Source organism: Otolemur garnettii, unplaced genomic scaffold, assembly GCF_000181295.1.
Source record: "Otolemur garnettii isolate 467f Iridium unplaced genomic scaffold, OtoGar3 scaffold00074, whole genome shotgun sequence".
Taxonomy (NCBI): Eukaryota; Metazoa; Chordata; class Mammalia; order Primates; family Galagidae; genus Otolemur; species Otolemur garnettii.
In genome coordinates, this window is record NW_003852469.1 from 2,203,356 (window position 1) to 2,229,785 (window position 26,430).

The following is a 26,430-nucleotide window of genomic DNA, read 5'->3' on the forward strand; positions in this document are numbered from 1 at the left end:
AATGCAGAGACCCTGTTAAACTCCATAACCCAGTAAATGCAGAGACCCTGTTAAACTCCATAACCCAGTAAATGCAGAGACCCTGTTAAACTCCAGCTCCAGAGGAAGCAAATTCTAATCAGCTCCTTTAGCCTCTCTCTGTGAAAGGCTATAGGTCCCTGCCCACACGAGGATTCTAGACGAGAGCATGAAGGATCTGTTTATCTGAACTGGCCGCAGGTACTTAGTAGGAGGGCTTCACCGTCTCTAATCACATCATCACATCGCAGTCTGCTCTGTGTCCCTCATCTCTGCCTTCTAATGGGGGTAGCTTGTGGCCTTTGGAACAATCTAAGTAACTTTGAAGTAAGCTCTTACATTTGTCTCTCTTCCTGGGCTGGAAATAAAGATAGGAGTAGTGTCTGTTTAGATCTTATAAGGTAACAAAAAACACCTTGCTTCCATATTTATATCTTCTTCCAAAAAGGATATAAAGTGATGTTTTTAATTAAAGGAAACTAAGGGTAGGAAAAATTAGATATATACTGTATTGTTAATACAAAATCCAAGCCCTGAAGTCCTGAACTCCTCCCAGAAAGTTGTGTCCATTGGAACTGTTTCAGTGCTTTCATATCATGGGGTAAATGTCTCAGAAGTACACTCTGATGTACATCACTACGAATATTTTTCCCCATTTTAAAAAAATGTCAACCTATAGAACACTCACACGTACGGATTTATCAAGTTGTAAGCTTCTGGCCACAGTTGCTTTATCCTGGCCTCTCTGTATTTTGAAGTCACGAGTGACAAGGAATAAACATAGATTACCCGGGGTTCTCTAACTGAGACCCCCAGTCACTGGCCACTGGAAGTAGCAGTGCTGCCCAGGGACAGAAGGGCGTGCTCTGGAAAAGCACTTTGCCTCAGCACTGATCCTGAGGAAATGCAAAGTGCGCTACCTTGGATTGGATCCTGGAACGCAGGGTGAGTGGAAAGCCAGTCACATCCCAATAAAGTCTAGAGTTTAGTTAATCGTAGTGCATTGATACTAATTTATTAGTCTGAAAAATGTACCGCAGTTATGTAAGATGTTTACATTGGGGACTCAAGGTGAAGGGTTTATGGGGGGTGCTGTTACTTCCTTTGCAACTTTAAATCTAAAATATTCCAAAATAATATACTTTTTTAAAGAAAAAAATGTATTGAGAAATTCTAAAGGTTAAAAGAAAGTTGCCCACAAGATATTTGTATCGGCTCGGCGCCTATAGCTCAACCGGCTAAGGCGCCAGCCATGTACACCTAAGGTGGCGGGTTCGAATCCCCAGCCCGGACCCGCCAAACAACAATGACGGCTGCAACCAAAAAATAGCCGGGCATTGTGGCGGGCGCCTGTGGTCCCAGCTACTTGGGAGGCGGAGGCAGGAGACTCGCTTGAGCCCAGGAGTTGGAGGTTGCTGTGAGCTGTAATGCCACAGCACTCTGCCCAGGGGGACAGCTTGAGGCTCTGTCTCAAAAAAAAAAAAAAAAAAGATATTTGTATCCTGAAGGTTCTGTAGACCCAGGCTTTTATTCACAGTGAAATTCATTGGCAGGAAATTTTTAAATACACTTCAGTAGTTAGTATTTTCACTGTTGCCAATAGGTGGCAGCACATGCCCCAGTGTGCCCTTCCTAACATGCTCATCTGTGTTTGCTCTTCCCAGGCTTTGTCACAACAAACAGAGTAAGGTGTATCTCCCAGAGCCGCCTTTTCCACACGCCGAGGTAAGACAAAGAATTACTGGGGTATGGAGAGGAAGGAATATGGTAACTGGATGTGGATGAGGACAGCAGCTCGTCAGAGCAGAGCTGCCCCAGGGAGAGCTGCAGGTCCCTCTGCCCCCAAGTCAGGTGCAGTGACGCGTTCTAACTCAAGACGCCTTTGTTCCCCCATCGGCACTGTACCACCACGGGTGGAGTATCCCTTATCTGAACTACTAGGGACCAGAAGTGTTTCAGACTTTGAATTTTTCCAGATTTGGGGATATTTGCATTACACTTACCACTTGAACATCCCAAATTCAAAAATCCGAAATTCACATTACTCCAGTGAGTGAAGTTTCCTTTAAGCATCGTGTCAGTACTCAAAAAGTTTGCAATTCTGGAACATTTCAGATTTTGGATTTTTAGATTAGGTATGTTCAACTTGGACTGTGTTTACCCAGTTCATAGCCTACCTCTGTTCTATTAACCGGATGAAGAATTTTATTCTAAAATAGACTACTGTCTTTTGGGGGAAATGGATACTTTTTTGTTGTTGTTTGTTTTTTGAGACCAGAGTCTCAAGCTGTCGCCCTGGGTAGAGTGCTGTGGCATCATAGTTCACAGCGACCTCCAACTCTTGGGCTCAAGCAATCCTCTTGCTTCAGTTTTCTATTATTAGTAGAGATGAGATCTCACTTTTGTTCAGGCTGGTCTTGAATTCCTGAGCTCAAGTAATCCACTCACCTTGGCCTTCCAGAGTGCCAGGATTACAGGCGTGAGCCACTGTGCCTGGCAGAAAATGGATTTATTTATTGTTAAAGTATTCTTCTTCTTTTTTCTTTTGAGACAGAGTCTCACTATATCACCCTCAGTAGAGTGCTATGGTGTCACAGCTCACAGCAACCCCCAACTCCTGGGCTTAAGTGATTCTGTTGCCTCAGCCTCCCAAGTAGCTGGGACTACAGGCATCTGCCACAATGCCTGTCTATTTTTTGTTGCAGTTATCACTGTTGTTTAGCTGGCCTGGGCCAGGTTTGAACCCACGTGGCCGGTGCCATAACCACTATGCTACAGGCGCTGAGCCAAGTTTAAAAGTATTCTTTCCAGTAAGTTACGTCAACTACATATTTAAATTTTTTTTTTTTTGCAGTTTTTGGCTGGGGCTGGGTTTGAACCTGCCACCTCTGTTATATGGGGCCAGCGCCCTACTCCTTTGAGCCACAGGTGCCACCCTATATATGTAAATTTTTAATGGTGAAGTTAACATTTCAGCTTAAAAAAATAGAAAAATTCCCCCTCCCTCAAAGAACTGATAGGTGTTTCTGTACAGCTGAATGTAGAGTTTTATTTTCATTGTTTTTTCGCCACCTGGTATATGATGGGCCTTTGTCTGCATGCCTCATAGTCTGATAATTGCTGCTTCATGTCCCGTAGCCAGTCATCAACAAACATCCTCTAATGAGCTCAGTGATTCTCCTACTGTGGGATGAGAGTTACTCCTTATTTTTTGTTACATTTTTATTAAAGGGATGTCTAAATTGGCATAAGCCCTTTAGAAAACTGTTTGGCAGCATCTGCTAACAGTAAATGCCATGCTCTGTGCCTCAGCAGTTTAGTTCCTAGAGTATATGCAGAATGCACAGATGTATTACCAAAGACACACACAGAAATCTGGGCTTCTGGGTAACAGTATTGAAATATACCCAGATGCCCATCAGCAGAAAGGATTCTGTGGGATATTCACATGGTGGGCCACGTTACATGAGTGAGAGTGAGTAAACGCCGATCGTGCAGCAGTGTTGATGAACTTCACAAATATAACACGGAAGAGTGGAAAGAATTCAGATATAAAAAGAGTAGATGAGGTGTGGCTTTATAGTATTTATATAAAAGTTCAAAAACACGACAAACTAAGCCGTGGTATTAGAAGCAGGGGTAGTGGTTATCTTGGGTGTGGGGTGGGACAGTTGTGACTGGAGGGGACAGAGGGATTTCTGAGGAGCTAGTCATGTCTCACTTCTTGACGTACATCTGTGTTTACTTTGTAAGGAATTCATCAAGGGGGGAAAAGAGTGAAGCTGAGAATGAACCCTGTGCTGGTGGTACTGGTGTGACCCCATATTGTCAATATCTGCAGATAGAAACAGAAAGAAATCCACTGTGCATGTGGATGTACACGCACACAGACCTGTCCGTATCTTCCCCCAGCTCTGTCCACTGAGAGGCCTCAGGAGCAGCGATACTTCACTAGCCAGTCCGTGTATTTAGCTCCCAGATCTTGGTTTCTGAATACCATTCCCTGCTGCAAAGGAACCAGGCCTCTTTTCAGAATACAAGATAAGGCTGAAAGATCCTGCTATGTGTCCTCAGAAAATGATGGGGCCGTGTCAGAAGGCTACCTCTGATGTCAGTGAAGCCTCAGAATACTTCGTATAACTATCGAATAGCAGAAACTCCTGAGTCCATAGTGAGGTAGATAAATAGAGGAAGGATAGGGGGAAACTCTACCAAACTCTCCCAACTCTAGAGGAAGGATAAGGGAACGCCACGTAATTGATGCAGGAAGGAATCATGGAATTAGAAAATCACCTTTTGGTGATCCTCACAGTAATAGTATTTTCTGGCAAGAGTTACCATCACAAGGTGCTAAAACCAGTAGTTGAGAATTTTATGAAAAACTAGATATTTACATAGTCTCAAAGTTTGCCCACAAAATTCTTATTTATTTCAAAGAGAGAAATAGTAACTTTAGTTTGGACAAACCTGACGTACATGTGATCAACTTTAGCATCACCAGTAACTGGCCTGATTGAGATTGTGCCTCTTACATGAGTCACTGAGAAAACAGTGTGCTCTCTGGGACAGAGCTGCTATAAATGCATCACCTGAATCTAACTGAGCAAATAGCAATTGGACCTAAGCCAAGGGTCTACAAAACAACTGACCCAGAGGACAAGGGAAGACCAGGGAGCTATCAGAGAATGTGACAACGAGGTGGACCCAGTGAACTATGGACTGGATCTAAGAACAGAAGAAGGGAAATCCTGTTTGCTTATTTGCTATTAGGGGCTCGATATAGTAGGTAAAACCTGAATAGTTAATGTGTTTTCATACTTTAGTTTATGTATATTCTAGCTCATTCAGACCAATAAGCTGAAACACTACCCCAGCATCCACGGAGACTTCAGCAATGATTTCAGACAGCCGTGTGTATTGTTCACTGGGCACCCTTCCCTCCGATTTGGGGACGTGGTCCACTTCATGGAGCTCTGGGGAAAATCTAGTCTCAACACTGTCATATTCACAGGTAAGTAAAAAAATAAGCAAACCTCTGCTCTTTCTACTGGAGCCACTAGTGATTGTACCTGCTCAGGGAAGGATTTTAGGGTAAGGTATACATATGATCATTATTTTCATGTAAGTACCAAAGAATTAAGACCCCACGAGGGAAGGAGTAAGAGTGACACAACAGATGGTTAGATCACTGAGTAGTAAGGCTTTGGGGTCTGTTTTTAGGATTTTTCCCTGGGACAGACTTGTACTGCACTGATTTTGATGGGATTTTGTAAGCCAGGTCCAGAATTGCAGTAATCCTTGGGACTCGTCTCATTTTACCCTTCAGGAATTATTGACTGAAATGGTGCCTTCTCCTTGATTATAGTTTACTTGGGCTGCAGTTTTTCTTCTGGAGATGAATCCGTCAGGGAAAAAAAAATTCTTCAATTAGCCTAAGTTAGGCAGTTTACTTTGATACTCATAACATTATTTTATCAATTTAAGGTCAGCCTCAGTCAGCCTAAAATTTTAGAAAACTTAATGAGCTAAAAAGTAAAAAACCTTGATCTGAAATGTGGCCCAACTTGCTGCAACCTCAGCCAGGTCACCCACGGAGCCGCACTGTTGTGAACAGGATTGTGGGTAACCACCTCCACCGTGGGCTGCTCTGGGCACTGGTGAAATACCGTGTGTCAGCACCAGGGGGCAGCCCACTGAGGAAGGATCAGCCACATTCTCCCTCCTCAGCATTTTCTAGTTATGCCAAAAGCATTGGAGTCACAAACACTACAGGCCACCAGAACACACCTGTAGTTGAACAAAGGTGAGCTTATTGTGTCCCTGTGGTGAGGGGAACACAGACTGTTTGTACAGGAAGGGGAAAGACCTCCTTGTAGGACGTGGGGTGATCTGAGAACATGAGATATCACTCCACAGGTGCGGGGCAATTCCACCATTAGATGTCTTCTGATTCTTACCTAGAACACAGAATGGAGCCAGGACAGGGCAGCATTTGCTCGTTTTGTGGTTGGAACAGGCTTGTGTCTTGTCCTGAGCCATGATTACGGGAGGCCTCCTTTTGGCCAGATCTGTCATGGCTACCAAGTGGCCTCATCTAATGTTGGTGCCCTATGACATGGTGTGTACACAGAGGGGGACACTTATGGCCCTGCTGTGGGTGCTGGACCAGCTCCTGCCAACACCACAGGCGAGCAGAGTATGAGGAGAGCTCCCAGTCGTCAGGGCTGTTCCTTCTTGGGCCTCCTTTGGGCCAAAGGCAGAGGAAGTTGGGATAAAACCTTGATTCTCAGTATCATAGCTTCACATTGGCAGGAGTGTTCTAATCAGGAAGGCGTCCAGAGAGCAGTGTGCGGAGCAGAACTAAGGCTTCTCTCTCCTGTGGATGAGCGGCACCTCTGATGTGACAGGAGGGACAGCATTTGCATAGGCAGAGTCAGAATGTCGGCTCTAAGACATTTTCTTTTAGCTACCATGTTTTCCCAAAAATAAGACCTACCAAAAAATAAGCTCTAGCAGGATTTCTATGCATTTGTTAAATATAAGCCCTACCCCGATAATAAGACCTAGTGATGGGCATGCCCTGCATTTTGGTGTGGAGCAGTAAGGAAGACTGGAATACCTTTTATCTGCCACAGCGCCTTTCTCCCAGCCATTCCCACTTGCGCAGGTGCGCATGTGGTAACCGTAGTCACAGGCATCCTATTGCCCATGTGTGAACTGCTAGGGGAAAGGAATTCACGCATCACTAGCGCCAGCCCCACCAACAAGGTCGGCTCCCCCTGTCAGGTTCCAGAAGAAGATAACTTAACTGTATTTGAATAAATGTAGATTGTTGCATTATAGTTAATAAAAATAAGACATCCCCTGAAAATAAGCCCTAGTGTGTCTTCTTGAGAAAAAAATATAAGACAGTGTCTTATTTTTGGGGAAACACGGTAAGAAATCAGGGCTCTGTTATTGCCCATGACAACAATGGGAAGAGAGTTTGCTTTCAAACCGGTTTGTTGAGCTTCAGAGCGGAGGTTTTGTCCTTTCTGATGTCCACTTATGCCAGGGTAAAGTTTTGAGTCATCTTTTTTATTGTACTGTGAGTACCAAACACATGCAAAGAGAGTCAGTATCCCCTGCTGGGAGCCTGTGCACATCTCATTGGAGGGGTCTTGGGCGTTCTTAGCGGAGTGCTGTCCTCTGGTGGTAGCCTGTGCCGGTCTCATTGGAGGGGTCTTGGGCATTCTTAGTGGAGTGCTGTCCTTAGGGGTGGTAGCCTGTGCAGGTCTCACTGGGGGGTCTTGGGCGTTCTTAGCGGAGTGCTGTCCTTAGGGGTGGTAATTTACACATCTGCAGCTCTGTCAGTTGTCTCGAAGACACTGGAGAGGTCACTGTGCCAGGTGAGCCTAGGCCAGGGGTCCATCCTCACTGGACACATTCTGCTGGAAATCTAAGTGTCCTTTATCACCAGGACCGAGCTAGTTTTTTCGGCCCAGGGTGGACAGCTTCCTTTGGGGCAGCAGCCCTTGAGAAAGACTGAGCACGTGGCATGGATGGTTCCCAGCTGCAGGCGCAGTGTAGTAATCTCAGCAGAAACATCTGTCCCTACAGGGTCAAGGCTGGGTGCCTCCTGGCAGGTGGACATTTGGATGTTCCTCTGTCTCACACCTAGGTGTTAACTCTGAGCGTGCGATTCTTGGCTTTTTTTTTTTTTTTTTTTAGTCTCATTCTGCTGTCCTGGGGAGAGTGCTGTGGCATCGTAGCTCACAGCAACTTCAAACTCTTGGGCTCAAGTTATTTCTCCTGTTTTTTCTATTTTTTTGTGGAGACAGGGTCTTGCTCTTGCTCAGGCAGTCCACCCACTGCAACTGGGATGACAGGGTGAGCCACAGCGCCCTCCACCCACCTCAGCTGGGATTACAGACATGAGCCACCACGCCCGGCCACTCTGGCTTTCTTAGTCTATGTCAGGCCTTCCCACTGTGCAGTTGCTGTATCCTGTGGGGTCACTTTGAGACTTTCTGTATATCCTGTCCTTAAATTTTTACCAAATTTTCTTAGCATTTATTAATGATTCTAGTCAGAATAAATCATTACTGTGATGATTGCCAAATGTTGATTTTTTTTTATTTCATCTCCTTTTTACATTTATTAGTTGGCTTTTTGTTATAAGGAAGAGGTTTCCCCTTTCCCCCACCTGCTTATTTATCCCTCACTTATCTCATCTGCCTCTGTTCTGTGTTGGAAACTTTAAGCCCTCACCCATCCTCCCGTTCCAAATCCATCACACATGGTCCATGCCAGCCTCTCCTCTGCCTTAATCAGGACTCCAGTGACTCCCGTCACCTGCATGCCGTCCTTCCTGGCTCATCCCCTAACCCCGTGCCCAGCCACTTCACTCAGCAGCTCCTCTGTTGCCTTTATTCTAAAATGTCCTTTTTGGATCTTCCTTAGAACCGGACTTCTCCTACCTGGAGGCCCTGGCTCCCTACCAGCCGCTGGCCATGAAGTGCATATACTGCCCCATCGATACGCGGCTGAACTTCATCCAGGTGTCCAAGCTGCTTAAAGAAGTGCAGGTAACAAAGGAAGCTTCTGTGTTCCTCTGTGGTGCTGGGGGCGGGCTGTTATCCAGCTACAGTTGACTGGGATATAACACTGGTTAAAAGGAATAGTCTTTCCACCCTGAAAGAAATTTCCATTCCAAAAAACTCAAAAGTGGAAGGGAGAGAAAACAGTCTAGTAGTTTTTATGAGGATTATGTCCACTTAAACCCTGCTAACTCCCCCAGCACACCTCCAAATAGTCATTCTAAAAACATACTCCATAAACTGGAAGGCAGTTTAATGAAAACGTATTGAGCTCGTGTGCAACAAGCAGTTGTTTTGTTTTTAATTGGGTTTGGTTGCAGATTTTGTTCATGTGTTTCATTTTGCATTTTCTGCCCTAAAGAAAGGGAAGGTGTAGTTGGGGAAATGTGGGTCAAGGGAGGATTCTGTGCAGAGGGGACAGGGGAAGCTGGGACACAGGAGCACCGTGCCAGGTCAGTCACAGCATTCCTGGGAAGCATTCTGGCAACTGGGAATAGGGAGACTAATTAGAAATGGCAGGGAAGGCAGCTTAGAACAAGAGAGAGAGGTAAATGTCCGTGTCCCGTTCCCTCAGTGTCCGCAGCAGCTGCAGCGGTGCCTCCAGCCCTGCCATCTGGGCTGTGTGCAGTGGCAGGATCACTGCATCTCAAACTCCTGGGCTCAAGGGATCCTCCTGCCTCAGCCTCCCAGGTCACTGGGATTACAGGCGCCTGCCACCATACCCAGCTAAGTTTTCTATTTTTAGGGGAGATGGGGTCACATTTGCACTCAGGCTGGTCACAAGTAATTCTCCCACCTCAGCAGGAAAGCCGCCTTCTTCAAGGGATTTGTGGTTTGGTTTAAACTCTAATGACCCTGTGGGCTGCCAACCTTACTTTTCAAGTGGGTAATATTTGTCCAAAGTAAACATTGGTTTATTAATTTTTTTTCCTCTCAAGATAATGAAAAGATACTGTTTTAAAAAGAATTCAATCTTCTGATTTGCTGTCATACACAGCATGTGATCTGACCAGCGCACAGTGGCTAATACCACGTGACCTACAGATACCACAAGAAGCCCCACACACCAGCCTAGCACAGAAAGTCACAGTTCTGGGCGGTGCCTGTGGCTCAAAAGGGTAGGGCACCGGCCCCATGGTGCCGGATGTGGCAGGTTCAAACCCAGCCCTGCCCCCCCCCCCAAAAAGTCACAGTTCTTGCTGCTAAGAGCTTGTGACAGTTAATGTGTAAAGGTTATGACTGTGCCCTTCAGGAGCTTAGAGACCACTTGGGGTAGACATGTGGAAGTCACTGTGAAATTTACTTAAGCAGAGTGTAAAAATAAAGCCCCATGCAGACTGAGCCAGTACATCCGTCCCTTGTCCAGTCCATGCAGCTGGCAGTAGGGGTTTCCCTGCGCTGTCTGTTCTACCCCGTCTCCTCCCCTCTGCCCGGCTGGCTGGTTTGGGAGAGCGTGCTCACAGTGGCCTGCAGGTGGCCAGCCTGCGTGTCAGGGGCAGGCTGCTCCATCACGGCTTTGGCTCCTTTCCTGTCTTCCTCCTTGACCATGTCCATTGGCTCCTCAGCCCCTGCACGTGGTCTGTCCTGAGCAGTACACGCAGCCGCCCCCAGCCCAGTCCCACAGGACAGACCTTGTAATCGACTGCCAGCCCCCAGCCACATCCTATCGGCGGGCCGAGGTCCTCACCCTGCCCTTCAAACGTCGGTACGAGAAGATCGAGATCATGCCCGAGGTGAGCATTCTCTCCCAGGATTGTTCTTAAAGGTCTCTGTGGTCTCTTCTCGCTCTGCGAACACGCTGCATGGTGTCCAGGGAACAGAGGGACGTCCAGTGAGGGCTCCCCCCAGAGCAGGGGACACAGGGCAAGACCCAGCTGCCTTTGAGGCTCTGCAGCCACTGGCCACCCTGCACTTTGCCTAGAGGCTGCTGCCAAGGGACCCCAAACCTTTCCTAGGCCTGCTTTTTAAATATATCTGGACACACACACACACACACACACATATATATATATTTTTTTTTTTTTGCGCATTTTTTGGCCAGGCCAGGTTTGAACCCACCACCTCCAGGCTGGCACCCTGCTCCTTTGAGCCACCAGGCGATGCCCACATGTGGATATTTTTCTGGATTGGAACTGATGGCTCTCAGGGCGTATCAGCTCCAGGACACAGCATATGCCAGATGAGTGAGGAAGTTCCTACCCTGGTTTCTATCTATGAATATCTGCATCTGCCTCCACCACTGCCAGGCCAGCAGAGTTCCACAGCATTGTTCTAAAGATTTCAGGATTGTTCTCATTATTTTCTACTGATTTCACTTCATCCAAAGATAAAGAGATTTTCATCCTTCTTAAAGCACAATGAAAACAGACCCTTAGGTATAATCTCACCAAATGCCTGGGAAATGCGTGTGTGGGAGGAAAGGGTTCAGCTCTGTTCTTGCTCTGTGTTGCTGCTCCTGAAGGATCTTCCTTCCTCCCGATGAAGGTGCACCCTCTGCAGCTTCTTTGGAAATCCTGTCTGGTCCCTACAAGTTCCAAGCAGCAGCTCTGAGATGTCAGGCCTGTTCTCAGGAAAGCTTCCTTCTGGAGCAGCAACGGGACACTCTCCCTCCAGAGCTGGGTGTTGTGGGCTGGCTTCTTGTCCGGCAGAGCTGCCACATGACCTTCTGTCCCCACCTCAGAGTCATCTTGGAAAGGGAGCTAGCTCACAGCTACCCAGGGAGAGTGTCTCACCTGCTTGGTTCCCAGGATACTGTCCCCAGACCTCTCACTGAGCTCACCTGTGAAGGGGGTGATCACGGTGTAGGGAAGGAAAACCTGATCACACGTGGACAGAGGGGAAAGCAGGAGCTGGCTCTGCCCGGAGCCTGGCGCACACCTGTGTCCCGTGTCAGGAGCTCTTCACCCTCGCCAGATGTAGTAGAACCTTCATAGCTGACCACCTCCCCACACTGACCGCCTCCTGAAGTTGACCTCATTTTTGAGACAGTCTCACTCTGTTGCCCTGGGTGGGATGCGGTGGCATCATAGCTCACAGCAACCTCAAACTTTTGGGCTTAAGCTGTCTTCTTGCCTCAGTTTTGTGCTAGTGTTTTGTAATTTTTGGTAGAGACGTCTCATTTTGATTAAGGCTGGTCTTGAACTCCTGAGCTCAAATCTGCCTGTTCACCACACACTGCTTTTGCCCATTTGATGAGTGATTTTCTTGTTTATATAATGGCATTTTGCATGGTTTAGTTGGCTTTTTTCAAGGTAGAGCCTCACTCTGTTGCCTGGGCTGCCCTGCAGTGACGTCATCATAGCTCACTGCAACTTCAGATGCCTGGGCTCAAACAATCTTCCTGCATCGGCCTCCCCAGTAGCTGGGACTACAGGCATGTGCCACAACACCCAGCTACTTCTATTTTTTTTGTAGAGACAAGGTCTCACTCTTGCTTAGGCTGGTCTCCAACTCCTGACCTGAAGCAGTCCCCCCTCTTCAGCATCCCAGGGAGCTGGGGTTACAGGCGTGAGCCACCACACCCAGCCTCTTCTGGCTGAGTAGAGGTCTGCTCGTCTGCCAGAACGCCACGCTCCTAGTGAGGTCGTGGCACGCCCCGTGCAGAGGAGATGGCTTGGATCAGGTGCAGGTGGTGGGGGGACACACACATACCCACAGGGGTCACTGGGGGGATCCCCCAGTAGGAGAAGTCGGATTTTCAGGAATGGCAGAACTCAAGTACCTCTGTCTCTGTCCTTCCTGACACCAGTCACCTGGGGAAGGGTTGGGGATAAACCCAAAGCCAGATTGGACAGCAGGGCTGTACGTGGCATGGGATTCTGAGAAGGGTTAGAAGCCACCTGAAGGATGGGTATGAGTCATAGGTAGATTTTTTATTTAAAAATTTTACCTTTTTTCTGCTTTCAATTTATTTGGTCATCTTAGACTGCAATGATGAAAAGAAAACAGTGATTAAAGGCTCAGCTTTACACTTCTCTTGATAAATGGTGCCTTTGCCATGAGCTGGGCGGGGGCACACACTGTAAGCTTGGTGGACATGGTATCCCCTCTCCAGGGCACAATCCACCCTTGCACTTGGCTTGAAAGGGTGGGGCTGCAGCCCCCTCTTCCCTCACCTTGAGGGAACCTGTCTGAAACCCCCTGCCCTTTGCTTTCAGCTTGCAGATTCCCTGGTGCCCATGGAGATCAAGCCCGGCATCTCCTTGGCGACCGTCTCTGCTGTTCTGTACACCAAGGATAACAAGCATGTGCTTCAGGTATCCTGGGAGGCGGTGGGCTGGGTGTGAACACAGGGGATCCTCAGGGCCTATGAGAACTAGAGCCCTAGAACATTGCTTTGCAAACCAGCAGCAGTTAGACACCAGGCCACATGACGGGCTGTGTGTGAAACAAAGGCGGCACAGCATACAGGTTCTATGGCCACGTGCCACCAAGAAAGGGGAGGAGACGACTGTTCCCAGAGCTGAGGCTGCATTTTCCTAAGCATCGTCCCCTCTCGAAGCTTCTGTAGGCACATCCTTAGACCAGCCTGTGTGGAGCAGCTGCCCTGAGCACAGTGGCGCCAGCCGGGTGCTGGGGCAGACACAGCCCCTGGCCTCTGTGAAGGCCCCAGAACCTGGCGCACGGTGGGGTGCACATGACCACCAGGGCACTGCACGCCTCACTCCCCCTCCCAGGGTGCTCACTGCCTTGCAGTGTTGCTATTAAAAGAATCCCTTTCAGATTTGTGCCTGTGTATGAAGTGGCTGGCTGCTGCTAAAGTATATTAGCATGCTGAGTCTTTGAGATGCATTGTCTGATGTAGGCCTCACAGAATTCTCTTATCACCATCTCAGAGCCAACTTCTCAACAAAGGTTCTGCAGCCAGAGTTTTGCCCATGAGCCTGACCTTATAGTGCCAGCCTGGTTTATTCTAGAGCAGCACCTGTGGGTCGTGACCCCTTTGTAACAATGAAAATACATTGCAGCATTGAGAAGGCCGAAAACCACTGGTCTAGAGCATTGCTCAGCAAATACAGAGTTGGATCAACTGAAAATTTAAAAGTGGCTCTTGATAAAAAGCAGACATCTTAGCCAAATAAGATGTTGATCCCCAGGGGCAGTCGGCCTGCGTTTCTGTGTGAGCTGCAGAGCCCCCAGCAGATGGCGACCCCAAACTCAGTGCCAGTGGGTTTTCACTCCGTGACTGACTCCAGCCTGGGCTGGGCTCTCAGTCTGTGTCAGACAAGAGGCTCCCCCAGACAGGGAGTCTCAGGTGGCCTGTGCTGACCTCTGCTGACCTCCGCTGCCTCAGAGCAGCTCACTCACTCAGGGCCGTGCTTTCCTTCTGCTCCAGCCTCCTCCCAGGCCTGCCCAGCCGACAAGCAGTAAGAAGAGAAAGCGGGTGAGCGATGACGTCCCAGATTGTAAGGTTCTGAAGCCTCTGCTGAGCGGGTCCATCCCGGTGGAGCAGTTTGTACAGACTTTAGAGAAGGTGAGCCAGTTACATGTGCGCCATCCACACTGCCTGGGCGCCGTCCTCGCTGTGGCCCCGGGTAGCTGCTTATCACCAGGTGCCCACTCTTCATGCTGTGGGCACAGGGTACTGAGAGAGGAGTCCCCCCAGCTTTTAGAAGGGGCCATCCCTCACTTTTCCACACAACCCCTGGCTGTCCAAGGAGACCCAAATCTTGGGTTTAGTGTCAGGATTTGTGAGCAGGCAGCATCAGAGCTGCTATTTAAAAGTCCAGGGATTTGGGTAATGGGTCCAGCAAGAGATGGGAGAGTCAGGCGCCGTGGCCCTTCCCTCTGTCTCTGCTATCCCCCGAGCTGCCACCCCCCCCCCCAAAAAAACACAAGAGATTTCTGGACTATGACAAAATCTGAGGTTGGACTTTTTTTTTCCCTTTGTCTTTGGCCAGAGGACTTCAGAAGTCACCATTGTAGCCTTAGGATTGCAGAATTCTTGCTAGGAAGAAGGAATTGGCTAGGGATGCTGCTTCCCAGAGCGGCCACGGCCCTAATAAGTAATTACAGGAAAGATGTTCTTCTACAAAACTATTAATAACCACATTTTGTCCAAACTAAACACATGAATTGCTCACATCTTAACATAAAGCTCTGTCTTTATTAGCCTTTTTTTCTCCCTCCATGTTTACTGTTCTGGGAGGAAGGGCTGCGGCCCAGTTGTATCACTCTCCTGGGCCCCCCAGGGCTGGTGGTGAGCAGTGGCCCACCTTCCTCATGTCCTTGCAGGGCTTGTGTCTCTAGCACTGGGCCTCAAGCTTGACTTGCTTTCCTAGAAAGACCTTTTGCCCGAGTGAATACTCCATTCTACCCTGGCCGCCATCTCTCCTCACTGCAGGGGGACCTTTCTGTCCCAGAGTGGAGACAGGCCCCCTGCTTTCCCCACAGGTAGATACCTTCTGGCTAGTCCTTTTCATCCTTGATTTGTAAGGAAATCTCGTAACCAGCGTTAGGCCAGCTCTGCTGCTTGGGAGGACTTGCTGGGTCCCACGGTCAGCAACCTCTTGCTTCCACTGTCCTGGCTGCTGAGAATTAAGAGGCAGAGCTTTGTCACCAGGGAACATTTTGCACGTTTGAGGCCTATTTTAAAGTATGTGAAAGTATGGCTGAATTCTATTGCAGGCCCTATTGCTAATTAGAGAATTGTATTGTCCAACTATTGTAGGAAATGTCATTTTAGCCCTTGCTTTTCAGAGTATACCCATCCCCCTCCTCTTTCTTTTCTTGTGGCGCAGCATGGCTTCAGTGACATTAAGGTGGAGGACACTGCCAAGGGCCACATCGTCCTGCTGCAGGAGGCTGAGACCCTCATCCAGCTTGAGGAAGATTCCACCCATATCATTTGTGACAATGACGAGATGCTCAGGGTACGACTACGGGACCTTGTCCTCAAATTTTTACAGAAGTTCTGAGTGGGACATCTGAACCATTAACACCTCCTGAACGCCTACAAGCCCTCCTTCCCCCCCAGCCATGTCTCTGAAGGGGCCTCTGGCCTAAGGAATGAAATAAATTATGGCAGGAGACAATCTGGAGCAATGGCCAGGGTCTCCTGGTCTGGGTTCCCAGCACTGTTTCAGGTGAGAACTTTCCCTTTTAACTTGAAGCTCACCATTTTCTCCTGGACTCGCCTTGAGGAACTGAGGAGCAGCCTGCGTGTGACCAAAGCAGCTTTCCAAGAGGCTTATGGTGGACAGAAGTAAGGGGGCTTGTTGCTGTATGGGACTTGCTGTTCATAGTGCCCAGGTCTTGGCAGGAGGACTTGTCTTTAATTCTGTACTTAAGAAAGATGGGCCCCAAAATTAATAAGATGAACTCACACATCTTTTACAATGTGAGCCCATTTTGCTATTAAAAACTTATTTTTTATAGAAGTATCTGTGCCATGTTGAACCTAGAACCAATATACTGGTTTAGTAGCTAGAAAAAATAGGAAAATATACAGAACAGCATGAACTTAGAAAACACCAAAGCACATTTTAGTTCAATGTGTACATTAAAGCAGATAACCTAGCATGGTTTACAATAAATACAGATGTATTTCTTCTGTAATTGGATGAAAAGGTGCTTTACTTTAAGCTCTGTCTGCATAAAAGCAGCAACACAGTTCAGCACCAGCCTCACTCCACCTTCAGGGAGGGCCCGTGCCAGCAGCAGCTCAGACTGCACCAGTTGGTCACTGCCTGCCACCACCCTTCCCACAGAGCCTCCGTCTCTCCATTAAACCATGCATTACACACAGACCCATGAGCAGTAGTTTTAGAGAAAAGTAACCTTTCACAGAAAGTAACTGCATTTGCAGTAGTTACCAGATGACATCTAAGCACAAGTTGTAACATACAAGCTAACTTGACAAGTACTAAAACGTGGTTGGGTGAGGGTAGGAGGCCCCTCCCCGCCTACTGTTCTTACCATCTCTTTAGACTGAAATTCAGTCCTAGGGCAGTCCCCCAGCTCAGCATCATAAAGAGCTTTAGTGAGCAAGAGTGTCTACCAAGAACCACAGAACTAACTGCTCAGGTTTTATGGAGCATCAATTATCAGTTCTCTTTCAAAATACCAGCAGGAATGAATCGTTAAAGGAGGACAACCTGTTTTTCCATTTGCAACTTTGCCAAACTTGGGCACAAGAAACCTTAAGCAGGTTCCTGTTTTCCAAGGTATGGGTCATTCCAATCAAGGGTCTCAGGATGTGTTAGAGAATAAACGGGGGAGGGGCTTACACCACGGGCCAAGAGGACGCTGCAGGAAATTGATGTGATGGCTAAGAGCACTGCATTTTGTTTGTAGGAAGAGAGCTGTCAGTGTGTGTCACTGGTAGGAACACTTTTGGACAAGTTTTAAGGAACCCAGTTAAATTTTAAAAACATCTTCAGAAATGCAAAACCAGGGTAAGACAGAACTTAGAAGAAACCAAGATTGTTATTTAAATGTCCAAGCTTGCTGTGTCCAGGAACCATGGGATTGGTCAGCCTGACTTCTGTTAAAGAGCTTGATCAGAAAGCCTCAGAGCAAGGATCCCGAGAGGGATTGGTTACCTGAGTTAATAACCGCCTGGCAGACGGGCAAGGTTCCAATCAAGTCAGCACACCCACTTAGTGGCAGCAGAGAAAACCCGGAGCCGGCCTCTCCCAGTATCTGGAGAGGGCAGTGGTTAAACAATTCCACCTAAAGTTCAGACACTTGAATACTGAGGTTGGTTAGTAGGAGTCCCAAAAGAAATAGCAGAAGCTGCCTGGGAGTGCTGTAATCATTCCCTCACTGATACTGACCTGGGGAAGAATCTGACATGGAGAAAAAAATGCTACTAAAGCTCAGTGGAATCCTAATAATTAAGTGGTAATGAAAAAAAACCTTAAAAACTGTTACTTAAGTCTTTCTACAAAGTGACATATTAGGTATCTACTATTACATAGTAACTTACCCCCAGACATAGTGCTAAAAACAACACACATCTCACCATGTCTGTGGGTCAGGAATCGGGGGTGGCTTAGCCGGATGCTCCCAGCTCAGGGTCCTCTCCACACGCTGCAGTCAAGTTGTTGGATGAGGAAACCGGACAGAGGTTAAGTGACTTTCCCCAAAACACACAGCTCCAGTTAAAGGAGCCTGCTGCTCAGCCATTACTCTTCACACACCTGCTGCTTCTCTTCCGATCCCTGGAGAGTGCAGCACTTTCAGCCTTCACATTTGTCCTATCAAAGCAGGTTTGCCTTTCCAAACTATAATGAAGTAGACACAGAAACATGTGTAAACCAAGCAAGCAGTCTGGTGGGAAGGAGAGGGGGACACTGTCTTCCTGGGCCCTCAGCTGAACGCTGCCAGGTTCTTTCATGCCACCTGTCAGAAGGAGGTAATGTTTACCTTTACCTTTCAAGTCCAGTGCGGTGGGACTGCACATGTGCGTAACACTGCCCTTCTCTGAACTTCAAATGGGCTGTAAATAAGCAACCGCAACTCTGAAGTCCCAGGTGAATTCTAGAGACGGGCAGTGCAGAACCGAGCCACAGAGTCCAGCTGCATAGTTGACTCCACCTTCTCTCTGTGCTCCTTGGTAGTCTATTATAGGTTTTAGTCACAGAACAGTATTTTATATGCATTATTTGAACTCTTCAGTGACAGGACCACAGATTTCTTTTGGAGACAGTCTCAAGCTGTCGCCCTGGGCAGAGTGCCGTAGCATCACAGCTCACGGCAACCTCAAACTCTTGAGCTAAGCAATTCTCTTGCCTCAGCCTTGGAGTAGCTGGGACTACTTGTGCCCACCACAATGCCCGGCTAAAGACTATGGATCTTTGAAAGGGGTTCTACAACCACATCTCATCAGGCGTGCACAATACTTATTTCCCTTATGTTGGTTTTGGAGGCCTCTGGGGAAAATGGAAATGTAGCCCCTGCCTAACAGTTCTTGTGTCAGCAGGATTTACCCTTACCGTTCTCTACAACAAACCACAGTAATAATTCCTAACCCATTTCTAAATCTTCCTGATGTACAGCTATGGAGCAGAGGTTGGCCTACAACCCAAATCTGGTCCATAAGCTAAGTTAAAAAAAAAAAAAGTATCACACATGGCCTTCAAGCCTAAAATATTTACCTAATTCTTTACAGAAAAAGTATGCCAATCTTTGTTTCGAGTATTGCGTGTTAAAACATTTTTTAAGAGTGGGGCGGCACCTGTGGCTCAAAGGAGTAGGGCGCTGGCCCCATATGCCAGAGGTGGCGGGTTCAAACCCAGCCCTGGCCAAAAAAAAAAAAACCTTTTGTAAGAGTTAAATAGTGGGATGGTGATGTAGATAGGTAAATAACCACAAAAACAAAAGCGGAAGACTTAGAGAGTTAAAGGAAAAAGCAGCCTCACTCAGAAGGACAGTCAAAACTGAGAAGCAGAAGACGGCAGAGGGGTTTCCGTTTTTATGCCTTTTAGTCTAGAACAAAAGTGAAGTACAGGAAGGTTTTAGGAGAGTGAAACTATTCTGTGTGATACTGTAATCATGGATGTGTCCTTACACCTTTATCAAAAGCTAGAGAATATACAAAAAGAGTGAACCCTAATATCAACTACGGACTGTAGTTAACACCGATACTGGCTCCTCATTATAACAAACCTACAGCAAACTACAAATCTATCACAACAGGCTAATAAAGGGGCAGGGAGGAGCCTGGTGGAAGGAGAGGGACCCTGTACTTCCCACTCAGTTTTATGTAAATCTAAAATTGCTCTTGACTCCAACTGTATAAAATGCATGTAACCAAAACATTTGTACACCTGTAACATTCTGAAATAAAATTGCTCCCCCCAAAAGTCTACTAATTCTTATATATACTAAAAATAGATGTCTTATATACACTAAAAATATCTATAAGAAAAAAAGCAATAGCAAAAAAGACAACCCATTTTTTTAATGATCAAAAGATTGAGATTGACACTTCACAACGGAAATATATAGATAAACGGTGTCAGCACATGAGAAAGTGTTCAGCATCATTAGTTACCAGGAAAGATGGAAGCTGGACCTACAGGATGCTGTTACCAAAATGGCTAAAATGAAAGTCTGACACCAGCACGGATCAGTGACGATGTGGAACCCCAACTGTCACAATTATTGGCATTCATACAAAATGGCACAATCACTCTGGAAAAGGTCTGGCAGTCTCCTATAAAACTAAACATATAACCTGCCATATCACCCAACAACTCCACTCGTAGGTATTTAGCTACGAGAAATAAAAATGTAAATCCACAGAGAGTTGCACGTGAATGTTCTCGGCAGCTTTATTCATAACATCCAAAACGTGGAAACAGCCCAGCATCCTGAGAGAATGGACAGACTTTGTTCGAGCCACAGAAGGGAACACTACTTAGCAATCAAAAGCCACAAACCACCAGTGCGTGCAGCAACACCGGCTCAATCTCAGAAACACTACGCTGAGTTTCTAGGAGCTTTACACGAGTAAAAAAATCGTATGCTACTTAAACGACTTCTAAAATACAGAAAACTAATCCAAGGTACAAATGCAGAGCGGGTCGGACAGATGGGACAGGCCAGGAGGAGCAAAAGGGGACTTTCGGGGTTGACAGTAACATTCTCTATCTTGGGAAGGGTTTGGGTTATTGAGGTGCACAAATTTAAGATGTGTTTCAGTGAGTGAATTTAAAATGTGCAGTTTACATTAAAAACAAAAAAGTAAGAAAAACAGAAGCGGATACCGATCTACAGTTAATGACACATGTGCTTATATATTTAGTGGTTAACATACTAATGTCACTAATCTACTTAGAAAAGCACCAAAGCTGGTGTGGATGGAAGGACAGACGGAGGGCTGGGGGAATGGCCAGAGGGTGGACCGAAGGAGAACCACTCGCAATAGTGAAACGGTCAGTGGGGACCAGGCTCACTCCACAGAAACGCCTTCAACCTTGCTGCATGCTTGAAATGTTTCACGATAAAACACTGAGACCAGTGGTTCAAATAAATAGGATTTAAATAGTTGAAATGCTTACATGACAGCCCAACAATGTGACTAGGATTTGTATTCTTTCACAAACATGAAGACAAAGAAAGGTAAAACAATTTACCAAATTACAACAAATTAAAAACCAGGTGACATTAGATAGCAAAGCAAAACCAGCCCCAAGGCAGGGCTTCCCACCTGCTTTAACTGCTTCTGGAATCCATGTGTTGTCCTTAATTCTCAGCACACTCCCTTTGCAACTGCCTTTGTCAAAGAAGTTTATTTATTTATTTATTTTGAGACAGAGCCTCAAGCTATTGCCCTGGGTAGAATGCTGGGGCATCACAGCTCACAGCAACCTCCAACTCCTGGGCTCAGACAAGTCTCCTGCCTCTGCCTCCCAAGTAGCTGGGACCACAGGTGCCCGCCACAACGCCTGGCCATTTCTTGGTTGCAGCCATAGGGCTGGATTCGAACCTGCCAGCTCAGGTGTATGTGGCTGGCACCTTAGCCGCTTGAGCCACAGGCACTGAGCCTAAAGGAGTTTTATGTTTTAATTTTTTTTTTTTTTTTTTTTTTTTGGTTAAAGATTTCAAATAACATAGTGGCTCTGACACTTCTGAGCCTCTATGTCAGGCAAGACCACGTCAGCTGTGCCAGGGGTGCTCCAGGACGGTCAGCGCAGCGATGGTCTAGTTCAAAGCAGTCGTTCACTCATCAGAAACCTCTGGACACTACTCAGGGCTGTAGTCTCCAAAGCCTTCCAACCTGGTGTGGGAGGCAGAGCAGTAAACTGTCACCATGTTAAGGTGACAAGGCTAGACAGCACAAGTAGCAACCTCTGAGGAGGGTGGGCTTCCTGCACGCCCCCAGCAGGCGTGAGCAAGGCGCAGTGCTCGGATGGGATGAAGAGTGAGCCATGAGACTGGCAAAGTTTCACCCCAGTGATGGTTCGTTTTATAGTGAGTCAAGAGTCGACACTTTATATTTACCATGCTAACGTTTAAGAGGCGGGCGCAAGTTTTACCGTTTCACAGATGAGACTAGAGCTTACAACAGATGACCTGTTCTCCTCCACTGTGTGGGCAGACCAGGATCGGAACCCACAGTTTGCTCCAGAGCCCACTCCCTCAATCACACATGCTCCTCCTTAAACGTATTTTAGTAAACACTGTAGAACCTTCAACTCAAGTGACAATCACATCAACAGCTAACACTTGCCACTTAGGCTCACCTTAAGTTCAAGCCAGAAGTGACCAGAACAGACCGAGGAGACACCGTCGGTGTATGGAGGGCCTGTCTACTGCAGCCCCGCAGCCCACTCCAGTCTCTGCCCTGGAGCCGTCAAGGAGACAGATGGCCGGAAGAACAGGGGCTGTGTAGCCAGGACTCCAAGGCCCAAGGAGGGATCTCCAGCATCTGCATCAAACCTGCCTGATCAGTCTTTAGCCCCACTTCAGGAAGGACACGGTCTTCTAGGTCCCACCGCTCTTAGGATTGTCAGTGCTACCCAAACTGCCACCTGAAAAGACCAGGAGAGGAGAACCCGACTCAACTTCTTTCCTGCTTCCATCCGTCTCCTGAGCCTGGGGCTCAGTGCTCGCTCCCAAGGCAGAAGTTCTAGAATCGTAGACACCAGAAGGATGGGAGTAACAGGAGTATGAGCCAGGCGCCAGGGTTCTCTGCGAGCTCTCACCTGTGTACTGGGAAGCAGGCATACACAGCTTCTTGGCTATACACATCAAATTCCCATGAAAAACTTCAGGTTGGAGTGGTGCCCAAAGCTCAGTGGGTAGGGGACCGGCCACATACACAGGCTGGAGGGTCCGAATCTGGCCTGGGCCAGCTAAAAACAGCAATGACAACTGCAACAACAACAACAACAACAAATAGCCAGGCATTGTTGCAAGCACCTGTAGTCCCAGCTACTTAGGAGGCTGAGGCAAGAGAATCACTTCAGCCCGAATTTGAGGTTGCTGTGAGCTGTGACACCATGGCACTCTACCCAGGGTGACATAGTGAGACCCTGTCACAAAAAATAAAAAACTTCAGTTTGCATATATGTGCCACAAGCTGTGCGACATCACACTTAACTCAGGTAAATGGCACCTAAGTTCCTCTGAGGCTAATGACCCTGACTCAGCCCAGGAACCGGTGCAGGGAAGCCTGTCGGAATGGGTGCGTGTTCAGCTCACCCGGGGCAGGTCTGCAGGCAGTTCCAGGCCTGATCACACACCACAGGCCTCTGGGAACGGGCCAGCTGGCCATGCACCTGCAGCTACCCCCTCAGGCCACTCACTGTTCTGCTGGGGGAAATCACAAAAGACCTCCAAGCTGCTTGAGTTAAAGTTTCCGTTTATTTTTTATTTTTGTTTTTTTACAAAAATCCAACGTCTAAGACCATTGTGCTCGTGACTGGAAAGGGGGTGGGTAGATGGATGGCCTGGGTATCAGAGCATCCCTTTCACACCGGGAGCTCCCTGCACACACACCCAGGCAGCTACTGCCTCCTGGATGGGACCCCTGTGATCAGTAAGCCCAGCTTGAGTGCAGGCCAGGCCAGACCAGACCCACTGCTCAGGCAGGCAAAGGCTCAGACTGGCCCGATGAGCACCCTGCCAGGTGTCACTTAGGGGGAAAACCCTCACAGTGAAGAACAAACTGGTACCTGGAAGGTCACAGCGGCCCTGGGGCCACGACTAGGTAATGAGGTATTACCTACAGACAGCCAAGGAAAGCTCAGGGTCTGCACAGCCACTTCCCATTTCAGGTGAGTCCCAGGTGGGCAGCTTTCCCAGGCGAGCAGCACCAAAGGTGGGGCTCTGGGTCTCTCCCCACCCACCCCACAGGGCACTAACCAGCAGCACATGCGTCCATCTGCTCTGCCTCTCACCGAGGAGGGCATGTCCTTTAGGAGCATGGCCAGTGTCCCCTGGAGCTTCTGCAGCCAGCAGCGCTCCTCTCTGGGCCACAGAGCGCTGCCCCGGTGTGAAGCTGGGACATGGCGACCCTCCCTGCAGCACTCGGATGCCGCCCATGATTCCAGACCACTCAGCTACTCAGGGGTCCACCAGGAACATTCAGGGACCCAGAAGGGGGTCCTACCACAGACTGCCCCTTGTCACCAGGTCCCCGAGAGTTTATGAGTTCCTCGCATTAAAAGAAACAAGATAAAATAGCAGCCACATACACGGCGCAAAACACCACGCTCTTTGGCTCCCCCAAGGGAAGAAGGCTACTGCTAAAAAGTCAAAAGTCAAGGAAAGAGTGGATAGAAAGTTCCTATGCAGGGAGTCTGGACCCCTTTGCTGTGTTGCTAAGAAGCACAACCGCATGTCCCAGGCAGCTGCCACAGCAGGAGAGCAACAAGCAGATGCCAGGGGGAAGCTGTGGGGCGAGACAGCCCCGGGAGCAGCCCTGGTCCTGTTTGCCAATGAGGCGAGTTCCCTTACGCCAAGCCGGCCCTATGGATGGGGTTATCTACAGAGAAGAGCCTGGCTTCAAAACAACACTTGAGGAGAACCCATTTGCGACAGGTGGGTCAGCGGAAAACGTACCCCAAGAAATAGCAGCACAGGACGTCAAGGTCTAGGGAAGACAGAACTGGCTTAAGGCATGTGCACGACCAGACAGACCTGAGCTATTGTTCAGTTGCTAGAAATCGTCCACAGTCACCTCCACTTGGAGAAAGTCACGGGCTAAATCCCTGACAAATGCCACAAACACCCTCCTCGGTCCCCTCCTGCTGCCACGACCAAAAAATCAGCTTATTTCACTTTCAGCCCAGGAAACAAAAGTTTAAACTGGGAGTAGCAAAAGGTAAATGTGGGTGTGAATGCCAGAGAAATTCCAAGGCCGGATCTGAGCTTACACAGCAAATCATAGCCTCCCAGTGTTCCAGCACATTCCAAACTTCACGGGGTACTACAGCCAACCTGGCATGAGGGGTTCAAAAACCACAGGTAACACAGGAGGGGGGTGCAGCCAAAGGTGGAGGAAGGTGAATTTCACCTAGGTGTTCATTCCAAGGCAGTGCCTTCCTGTAAGACTTCCCGGCCCGCCGGGTGGGGTCCTCAAAGGACACCTGCTTGTTCTACACCAGAAAGAGCAGGCCAACCTGCACACCACCTCAGACCAGCCTGGGCATGCAGCCTGCAAGGCTCCCTGTTCTTTTATCCAACAGGTAACGCTCCAGAAAAGCCTGAAGCCCAAAGCTCAACACCCTTCTTAACAAGAAGGCAGGACAAAAAGAGCCATTTGGGAGTACTGTCTTCAGGCCTTGTTCTTCAAATGGGGAGAGACAGAGCCAGGGACATGTCCTGGGACAAGCACTGGCCTAAGGATGGATCCTCAAAAACCAATGACCCAGCAAAAGGAAGCTCAGCTGCCCCTACAGCGTGGGTCCTCCACCACGAGTCAGAGCACTGACCTGCACAGGAAGGAGAAGAGAACAGCCCGCAGATCTTGTCTTGTCCGAGGCCCCACAGAAAGGCCAAGTCTACCCCTTTCTTGTCTCTGCACACAGATGCCCCTGGGGAGGATCGGAGATGATCTTTAAGGACAAGGCAAGTAACAGAAGGCCATGACCCATCTCCGCCAAAATAGAGAACAGAATAAGCCAGATGGATCTTTCATGAGAGAAGCAAAAATTTCAAACTCTCCCCACAAAAAAAAAAAAAAAAATACATATATATGCATACATGAGTGTGTGCACACACACATATGTACATATACACATAGAAATAAGCCTTGAATGGCAAATCTGAAACTTTCTCTTTTTAAATAATAGTTATTAAATTTTAAAACCATAAACCAGCTGTTCTGGGCTTATGACCTATGTAAGTGACTCTCCTGAGCCCCCATGGCCCTCAGTGTAAGCTATCAGTCAGTGCCCTGTGTAGGGAACCCCAAGCCCTTCTGACCAGGGTTCCAGGCCCAGTGTGGCTGACTTCAAGATAAAGGCAGCTGTCTCCTTCCCACTCTTCCTGCTGCCTCTCCCAGCAGAGGGGCTGGGCCACCCACCCAGCAATGTCCCCAAGGTCCTTCAATGCCTAGGAACCTTAGGAGCCGTCTTCCTTACTCTGCCTGTCTTCTCCCCAAATCCTGCAATGCCCTAGATGAACTTGAAACACTTGGTCTTGTCATGGGGCAGGCGCGTCTTGAAGAGCACAGAGTCCACCCTGAACTGGGTGTACAGGAGGGGCATATAGCCGTACACCTTCACAAAAAAGTTGATGCACTTGTGCCGCTCATGGAAATGGGAGTCATCATGTGACAGGGCCTGCGGGCATCCCGGGCACCGGAACGTCCACCTTGAAGTTACCTGGCAACAGGGAAGAAAGAGAGAGAATCACAGCGCTGACGCTGACAGACACCTTGCAGCTAAGTAGATCCGACACCCGCACTCCCACATTGAAGCTGCTGAACCCCACAGTGACTCTCACGCAGAGCAGGTCAGGAGCCAGGGCGCAGCCCAGGGCTGCTTCCTACCAACTGTGCACAGCATTCCTAGAGCATTAACGAGGCGTTCTACCCAAATGGCACATTTATTAAGATACTAAAAAAGCCTTAAAAGCCTCTCAAACTCCTAACCTCAAGCAATCCTCCTCCCTTGGCCTTGAGGAGGGCTAGGGTTACAGGTGTGAGCCACCATGCCCAGCCAACACGTTTTAAATTAAGAGTTTTAGCAAGTTTGCTAGATATGAAAAATGTAAATGGCTCTATGTAACAAAAAGAAAATGTAACTGTCAGAAATATTATTTACTAACAAAATATGTAGGACACCTAGAAATAAATCTAAGAAAATATGTTTCAAGACCTCTATTAGAAAAATACCACGGAACTCTATAGCTTGAGGTTATACAATATTCTTCA

General features: G+C 48.0%; 2 protein-coding genes across 6 annotated transcripts in view; one reads left to right on the forward strand and one right to left on the reverse strand.

Annotated features, from left to right (window-relative positions):
- Positions 1 to 15,976, forward strand: part of INTS9 (integrator complex subunit 9) — a 79,034-nt gene extending 63,058 nt beyond the window's left edge. For both annotated transcript variants that reach the window (XM_012807731.2, XM_023515589.1), the window contains 7 exons: positions 1,683 to 1,743; positions 4,858 to 5,029; positions 8,461 to 8,585; positions 10,163 to 10,330; positions 12,755 to 12,853; positions 13,933 to 14,070; positions 15,338 to 15,976. In XM_012807731.2, coding sequence (XP_012663185.2) covers positions 1,683 to 1,743; positions 4,858 to 5,029; positions 8,461 to 8,585; positions 10,163 to 10,330; positions 12,755 to 12,853; positions 13,933 to 14,070; positions 15,338 to 15,514 — 940 coding nt within the window. In that variant the 3' untranslated portion in view covers positions 15,515 to 15,976. The remainder of the gene's footprint in view (positions 1 to 1,682; positions 1,744 to 4,857; positions 5,030 to 8,460; positions 8,586 to 10,162; positions 10,331 to 12,754; positions 12,854 to 13,932; positions 14,071 to 15,337) is intronic.
- Positions 15,977 to 22,894: 6,918 nt separating this feature from the next.
- The window catches only part of EXTL3 (exostosin like glycosyltransferase 3), a 55,825-nt gene continuing 52,289 nt past the window's right edge, over positions 22,895 to 26,430 (reverse strand). For 2 of the 4 annotated variants that reach the window (XM_003793933.3, XM_023515587.1), the window contains exon 7: positions 22,895 to 25,879. In XM_003793933.3, coding sequence (XP_003793981.1) covers positions 25,670 to 25,879 — 210 coding nt within the window. In that variant the 3' untranslated portion in view covers positions 22,895 to 25,669. The remainder of the gene's footprint in view (positions 25,880 to 26,430) is intronic. The other 2 variants (XR_002774381.1, XM_023515588.1) reach the window with 2 other exon arrangements.